The 8,505-nt window shown below is 40.6% G+C and overlaps 1 protein-coding gene across 2 annotated transcripts; it reads right to left on the reverse strand.

Annotated features, from left to right (window-relative positions):
• Positions 1-6,921: 6,921 nt before the first annotated feature.
• LOC125550887 (heavy metal-associated isoprenylated plant protein 23) lies at positions 6,922-8,120 on the reverse strand. Of its 2 annotated transcripts, XM_048714000.2 has the most exons (3): positions 8,019-8,120; positions 7,688-7,928; positions 6,922-7,577 (listed from the first exon to the last, which is right to left on the reverse strand). In XM_048714000.2, exons 2-3 carry the CDS (start codon positions 7,848-7,850, stop codon positions 7,294-7,296), a joined length of 447 nt encoding a protein of 148 aa, XP_048569957.1. In that variant the 5' UTR covers positions 7,851-7,928; positions 8,019-8,120; the 3' UTR covers positions 6,922-7,293. The 2 variants fall into 2 exon arrangements, with proteins under 2 accessions (XP_048569957.1, XP_048569956.1); XM_048713999.2 differs by having other exon boundaries at positions 7,688-8,073.
• Between the last annotated feature and the right edge of the window lie 385 nt (positions 8,121-8,505).

Here is an 8,505-nt window from a genome sequence, read left to right on the forward strand (position 1 = left end):
TCTAAGTGCAGGAAAGAAATTTTTCTTGACAACATCAAGATCCTCAAGCCATGAAACATAATGACTTGTCTCCTCGCAGTTTAGTTCAGCCCCGGGACAGTGGACGGTCCTGTCTACCAAGCGCCGGACATGTTTGCTTGATTGGAAGTAAGCTGTCAATATAAATTGAGATCTATTAATTATTCAACTGGTTCAAATAATCTCATATCAAAGACATAAATATGGTTGAGAAACTCACATAATGATAGAACTGGAGGCGTCTGTACATCGACCCAGATGTCTCTATTACCTTCAATATCATCTTCCGGACGAATATCAAAGGTGATAACCATATCAGGCTCAAATGCATAAGCCTTGCATAGTGCTTGCCAAGTTTTGCATTCAAAATAGGTGTATGTGTCTGCATTGTATAATTTGACGTTGAAGGTATAACCATGCTCGGTCTTCAAGTAAACTCTTTTTACCTCCATAGTTTCGTTAGGACTGAAACCTATCTTATCCAAGACAAAAATTCTTGCATGGCAGGGGATACGCTAGTAGAATAGTGAAAAATTAAAATTAAAAGGTGAAGCAAATGAAGCATAAGTCATGCTTAATTACGAAAAAGACTTGTCGTTGTGACTTACTGTATCCACTTCGAAGTTCTCATCCAGCTTGATGCTGAAGCGTCTATCATCAACTAGAAAATTTCTGCCGCACAGGCCGCGCTGGTCTTCGTAGTATTCGCACATAATGAAATCGTGTTCGTCGTCAGACGACATTCCTATGTTCATAGGTGAAACATTAAACACTTATTAATTCTATTAATTCAACTAACTCTGTTAATTCAACTAACTCTGTTAATTCAACTAGTTCAACTAATTAATTGAACTAATTCAACTAAGCACTTACGAAGAATATACCTAATTAATTGAACTAATTCAACTAACTAGTTCAACTAATTAATTCAACTAAACTAGTTCTATTAATTTTGTTACTAAAAATAAGGTAGCTAGTTCTATATAATAAAATGTTAATTAGATAATGAAATATCATATAACTAAATTAAATATATATCTAACATATAATTTATATCTAATATCTAACATATGTTCATATATAGGTGAAACATTAAACACTTACTAGTTCTATTAATTCAACTAAATAAACTAGTTCTATTAATTCAACTAAGCATTTACTAAAAATAAACTAGTTCTATTATTTTTTTACTAAAATAAAGTAGGTAGTTCTATATAGGAATATTTTGATTAGATCATCAAATCTCATATACCTAAATTTTCTTACTAAAAATAAACTTGTTCTATTAATTTTCATACTAAAAATAAACTAGTTATATTAATTCAACTAGTTCAAATCTCATATATATACCTAATTAATATCTAGTTATACTAATTCAACTAGTTCAACTTGTTCTAATTCATGTAAAATATATTTGACATTAATATTTAACATCTTTTCCATATAATTCATCTAACATTAACATTTAACATTATTATCTACGTAATTTCTCTAACATTAATCTAAACAACAAAAAATAGAAAATAAGTAAAAACAATGTGTGTGTATGTGTGTGTGTGGTGTGTGTGTGTGTATGTGTGTGTGTACGTACGGGCGGCGGCGCGACGGGCGCGGCGGGGGCGAGAGGCGGCGGCGTGACGGGCGCGGCTTGCGGGGGCGACGGCGGTGACGGCGACGACGGGTGGCGGGGGCGATGGCGGTGACGGCGACGACGGGTGGCGTGGGCGACGACGGGCGGCGGGGGCGGCGACGGCGGCGCGCGATGGGCGACGGGCGCGGCGAAGAAGTTGGATCAGGAAGAAGTACTGGTGGTCGATGAAACTAATTTTTTTGTTAGTGCTATATATATAGGAGGGGTCTTTAGTACCGGTTGGAGCCACCAACCGGTACTAAAGGCCAATTTTCGCCAGGCCAATGGGCGGGAAACGACCCCTTTAGTACCGGTTTGTGCCACTAACCGGTACTAATGGTTGTGCGCTACCACCGGCGGTGCACAAATGTTTAGTCCCACCTCGCCGAGCGAAGGGCAGACGCACTGGTTTATAAACCCAGCCGCAGCTGCTCCTTCGAGCTTCTCTATATAGCAGGCTTCTGGGCCTAACTAGGGCGCGCTGCCTTGTGAGTCTGCTGGCCCTTCTGGGCCTGCATTTGCACACGATAGGTCTGGCAGGCCCACTGGGCAGCGCGCCAACAAATTTTTTATATAGTTTTTTCTTTTCTGCATTATTTATTTTCTTCTATTTATTTTTGAGTAATTTTTATATAGTTTTTTTCTTTTCTGCATTATTTATTTTCTTCTATTTATTTTTGAGTAATTTTTTATATAGTTTTTTTCTTTTCTGCATTATTTATTTTCTTCTATTTATTTTTGAGTAATTTTTTTGTATAGTTTTTTTCTTTTCTGCATTATTTCTTTTCTTCTATTTCCAGTTTGTACACGAAGTGCGTCTAGTTTTCGCCGTGACCCTCTCTACTCTTTCGCACATGCTATGCGGGTGAAATGATGATACCATGCCAAGTTTCAACATTTTCAGAAGTCATTTTGTAGTGATTTTTAATTTCACGGTCATTTAGCTCTCTAAACAATTAGGTAAATGACCAAAAAACAACAAATGATGTCAGAACATGTTGGAAATTGATGACGTCGCTTTGAATTGTGCATACTGAACACAGCAGAAGTCCAGAGTTCAAATAAGTTTAAAAAACATTGAAGTGCCCATGTAACAGATGAGTTCTCGTCCGAAACCCTGATACTCCGAAAGAGTTTGTCCAGTTTGTACACGAAGTGCGTCCAGTTTTTGCCGTGACCCTCTCTACTCTTTCGCACATGCTATGTGGGTGAAATGATGGTACCATGCCAAGTTTCAACATTTTCAGAATTCATTTTGTAGTGATTTTCAATTTCACGGTCATTTAGCTCTCTAAACAATTAGGTAAATGACCGAAAAACAACAAATGATGTCAGAACATGTTGGAAATTGATGACGTCGCTTTGAATGCTGCATACTAAACACAAAAGAAGCCGGAGTTCAAATAAGTTAATAAAAATAAAAAAGAGGTGCAATGCTGGTTAATTTGCTTCAAGCCATTCGGGATAGTGTAGACTGCACTGCACATAGCTCAGTGCAATCTATGCTATTCCGCAAGGCTTGAAGCTAATCAACATGCAGGTGAGCATTGCAACTCTTCGTCATTGTCTGTGCACTCATGGATTATAAACCGCTCATACTGCCTCTCTCTTGGCAAGGTGGGACTAAAAATCAGCTTACTAAGAAACTCTAGTACAGATTCAAGGCATGAACTGGTACTAAAGGTCTTCATGGGGGCCCCAGCCTGACCATAGCCTGACACAGCCTCATTAGTACCGGTTCGTGGCATGAACCGGTACTAAAGGTTGCCCATGAACCGGTACTAATGATGCCCACCCGCCTAGCCATTGGAACCGGCACTAATGGTCACATTAGTGCCGGCTCAAATTCAAACCGGCACTAATGTGCTTCACATTTGACCCTTTTTCTACTAGTGCTATTGTGTTCTGCTATTTGTTAGAGCTAAATCTAGAAGATCCCATAGTATGGTATCCTAAGCTAGGCTACTTGGTGCGATGGTAACAAGGTCACATGATTTACCCAAGTCCGGGCTCTCACAAAGGAGATAATACCCTGCGTCCTGCTCTTTGCTTTATTGCATTGGGGTGTACTGAGAGGTTGTCAGTTATCTATCTACGAGCCCGGACCCTAGCTTATATAGCATACCGGGGACCCTAGGGTACATGGATCCTAGTCAACTACATACGTGGATCTAAGATAAAGCAAGTTTATCTCTATGTTCCTTTACTGTTTGCAAGTTATCAACTATAGACAATTGCTTTGCATCACATTTCTTAGTGTTACACTTTTTATGAGGCTACATCAGATAATCATGTTCATGTCGAGTTAACATTCACAATAAAAAAATTGTTGTTATCATCTACCTACTCGATAATGAGTAAGGATTAATCTTGGGGATTTTGATACATCTCAAATATATATATAATCTTTGCTATGTTCATGCTATATTTTTATGCCATTATTACATAGTTTTGACACCTTTTCATATAGTTTTATTGGACTAATTTAAATGGTCAAGTGCCAAGTGTCATTTGATGTTTTCTACATGTTCTTGGAATTTAGAGAGATAATATTGTCTGGGGACCAAAAATAAAAATAAAAATATGTTGCAAAGTTTTAAGTCATGAGAGTCATCATGGGCCAAGTTCAGGCCGCGAGGTGGTGCCACGCCGCCCTCTATGGTTCCTTTACGCCATCTTTCACACCCTACACCTTGATATATCTAACAACCCTCTAGAAAGATTTATCAAGGTTTTTTTCGCCGCCACCACCACCATGTGTTCCGAGGTGATCCAATCTAGACGTCTTTCCGATACTCTGTGCGAGGGGGAATTCACTACTGGAGGTATATTTTCATCAACCTCGCTTCTCCAATAACCATGTGTGAGTAGTCCTCCTTGGACTATGGGTCCATAGCGATACTATGTTGCACCCTCTCTCCCTTGTTCTAAAATACAATGAACAATTTATAATTAGATTATATATGTATATTTATTTGGTTTCTTTGCTACATGATTTATAGACATATTTTTTTGATTTATTACTGTTTTACCGACCATGATTAGATGAATGATCTCCAAGAGGGAGTTGCGTATGTTAGTTACGTTTAACCGTGCAAGTAATCCATCTCAGTGAGAGAAAGAGAAAAAAAAGCTTGTATTGTGTTATTACCACTAAGGACAAAAAACAAAGTTGAGTAGTTGTATCAGTGATGAGCTAGAGGTAAACGAAACACAATATATACATTATATTACTTTGCTTAGTGCAATTCTCCGCTTTTACTTAGTACTTAGAGTTGTATGCTCGATAGCTGTCTCGGGTGGAGTATTAACTATAGACACAATCAGATAACAGTCTATGAATACAAGGACATAGTGCTTACAAGCAATCATGGCACGCACTATTAACCATAAACACTTCAGTTAATTGATATGAAACAGTAATTTGTTCACCACACCTATGATTTATTGAAGATATGCCACTTGTGAAGTTATGGATCCATGGTCCTTCATTCCTCATAATCACAACCTCCATTACTTTATTTATAGTTCTTTTTATATTCTGAACATTTACTTTCATTGCCAATAAAACTTAGTTCCAATCACACTATACGTTAATACTTGTAACTAGCAAGGCTAGTGAGATTGACCACCTCACTAGAAGTGGTGGGGACCAATAAAAGTGTCTTAGTTGTGTGCATGTACTAATCATAGGATTTTGGAAGAAATATGCCTTATTGTTTCAACCGAGGGAAAAACTTGCTTCGTACAGCAAAGCTTTGCGCTTCAGGGCCCAACGTGATATTAACTGAACATGCATAATACCTAGCTGGGGATATCATGAAATAGGTAGCTAAGTGTCGAGTGTTAGTTCCTTGACTGGTTTGCATGTATTATTGTCATAGATGCTTACCGTTTCACATAGAGGTTCTACGCGCTCCGGAAAACAGTATTTCCTAGGCTACCTTGAGAGATTCCCGAAGGAAGTACTTATGAAACTAATAGAAAATCTTAACAAGCAGCTACTATTGACATTAACGATCTATTCATAGATATGGTAATAACTCTACAAGTTGAGAAGGCATTGAGATAGCTTGGTGCTCCATCAAGATTTACTACTATTAAATATCCTATGTTCATGCCTATGAACTATGCTGTGGAATTTGCTATTGGCACTTATTTTATCCACAAAGTTGGTGATAAAGCCTATTAACTCTTTGTGGGCATTATGGAAGCATAAGAATGCAAATTGTTTTCGATGGGGAAATGCCATCCTTGCAGCAAGTAGTCACCAACATCAAGAGAGAAAGTAGGAGTTGGAGCCAAGCAGGTCTTCTAAAGGGCGGCATGGATGCTTTCTACAGTGGCATGGCAAGATGGGGTAGTGCGAGTAGCTAGTATTAGAGCGTGCATGGACATGTGGAGCAGTGTTTGCATGTAATGATGTAATATTGCAATCATGGAGGGGACTCTTCTCCTCGCCTTCTCCTTTAATACTATATGATACACACACTCGTCCATATTCGAAAAAGAAGAAGAGTCATGCCGCGTGATATGTCGATAAACATTCTCACATAACTAAAAATCAGTACGAAAAAATACCTAAAGCAAAATATCTATTCTTGGCCAGTTTGATAAAGATAACGTTTGGTCTTCTAATTATATTTCCACCAAAAGTGGTACGGAAACATAGGACCCAAAAGGACCAGTTTTTCTTTTACGGGATAAACTTCTGACCTATTCATTTTCAATCATGGTAGTACAACGAATACTAGAAATAATAAAAATTACATCCAGATCCATAGACCACCTAGCGACGACTACAAGCACTGAAGCAAGCCGAAGGCGCGCCGCCGTCATCGCCCCTCCCTCGCCGGAGTCGGGCAAACCTTATTGTAGTAGACAGTCGGGAAGTCGTCGTGCTAAGGCCCCATAGAACCAACGCACCAGAACAACAACCGCCGCCGATGAAGAGTGTAGAATAGAATGATCCAACCTAAAGACACATGAACAAAGACGAACAAAGAACGGATCCAAGCAAATCAACCGAAATCAGATCCACCAAAAGGACCAGCTTATATGAAGAAGACCAAGCTTAGAACAGGAAAGAAAGCCAAAAGTAAAGTTTAGTGGAAGAAAATCTGGAAATCCGCAAGACGATGCGGAAATGAACTCTCTTGGACGAGAAATATAAGATCAACATAAAACACTAAAGACATCGAAGAAACTAGTTCTGATACCGAAACAACAAACACACGAGATAGAGAGGAGATGGGTTAGGACAAGAAGAAGTTTAAAATAAATATAAGATCTAGTGTCGAATATCTCATTGCAATGGATTTAATAGTGAAAACAGATTGCGAATCAGACTAACGATATTTGAGCTAGCTGCTAATAATTTTAAATTTCTGAAATAGGATAAAATCTTGCTTACATCAGCTTCACTATAGCGTTCACCATATATTACAGTACTTTGTTAAATTATTAAATATGAGTCTTTTGTTACAAGCATCGTTGACGGGTTTTGTAATGGTAGTTCTACTAATGGGCTATTTTATAGTCTGTCGGTGGAGAAAGTTCAGCAGAGGGTCTTTTGGTAGGAATCACCCCCGAAAAAGGAAGAAGAAGCAAAGGGTCTTTTGGCGCAGTGATTTGCATGAGCATGACTACATGACGGAGCAGGCGTTTGGGTTGTCATCGCTGAAGAGCGTGGCGAGGCGCTCCTCCTGGCCGGCGGAGACCGGCATGGCACCTTCCACCTTGCGCACGTGGCCGGCGGGAGCCCGCTTGTCGTACACCGGCGGCATGTAGGGGTTTGTGTAAGGCACGTACGGCCAGAGCTCGGCCCGCTTCCCCGTCGACTGGACTCTCCTCAGCACACGCTGCGGCTCCACGAACCCCTTCACCGTCACCTTGTGCTGCTTCCGGTTGATCTCCACCGACTGAGCACCTGCATGCGCGTGCGACCAATTAACACCATCCCAATCATAAGTTCATTAACCATGCGAGCATGCAACGCGACACAGAGTGAATAGTGGCGCGCTTCGCCGAGTTACGCACCTTTCATGTTGGCGAGGGTGTTCCGGATCTTGAGCTCGCAGCCGTCGCAGTCCATCTTCACCTTGAGCTCCACCGTGTTGAACTGCCTCCGCTTCTTGCTGTGCCGCCTCTGGCTGCTGCTACCTAGCAGCACATCCGACAGGAAACGCAGGGTGCCTCCCATTGCCTCACCTCGCTCGATCACCTGGCTCTCTTTCTTCTAGTCTAGAATCACAATAACGTTGAGGACAGGAATTGGTTTCTGCAAGTGGCCAACGGATTAGCACGAAGAAGAGAAGGAAATATGGTTCAAGTATGAACTCCAAGCGTGGCTAATTAGCTGGGAAAATACAGGAGATATTGAAGGCAGATGCTTGCTTAATTGGCTTGCTTAACTGGCTAATGGTTGTACATTTATAGATACGTTGCAGCGAGGACGGGAATGTGTGCAGCTATATTGGGTTGTTGAGAAGAAGCTTCCTTTCCAAAGATGCCTTATTCGGCTATTCCTTCAAACCTTTAATTTGGCTTTCCTACCGCTGAGACAGCTCACTCCTCTTGCACTCGATCGCCCTTTTCTTCCAGCTCGGATCAAATCAAGCCCTGGGTCTTTTGGAGCGTCTACAGCCGGGCTTTTCAAATGTCACCTATACATCCACCCCGATCAGTCAGTCACAAAATCACGACCGAGACAGCCCCCTTAAACCGGTCTATTCGTTCGGGCTATTTGTCAGCTCTCATATCAAGCTCACATATACGACGAATATAAGAAAGCCTATACGCGCCCGGACGCGTCCACCAATCGGATCAGCCCCAAATTTCATCAAATTAACCAAGTC

This window comes from Triticum urartu, chromosome 4A, assembly GCF_056163025.1.
Source record: "Triticum urartu cultivar PI428250 chromosome 4A, HENAU_Tu73, whole genome shotgun sequence".
NCBI lineage: Eukaryota > Viridiplantae > Streptophyta > Magnoliopsida > Poales > Poaceae > Triticum > Triticum urartu.

What these genes read in the sequence shown, in the direction of transcription:
- LOC125550887 (XM_048714000.2), bottom strand. Translation starts at nt 7,850, where the DNA reads ATGGGAGGCACCCTGCGTTTCCTGTCGGATGTGCTGCTAGGTAGCAGC. An exon ending in CACCCTCGCCAACATGAAAG is followed by an intron (nt 7,578 to 7,687) that starts GTGCGTAACTCG and finishes ACGCGCATGCAG; the next exon opens with GTGCTCAGTCGGTGGAGATC.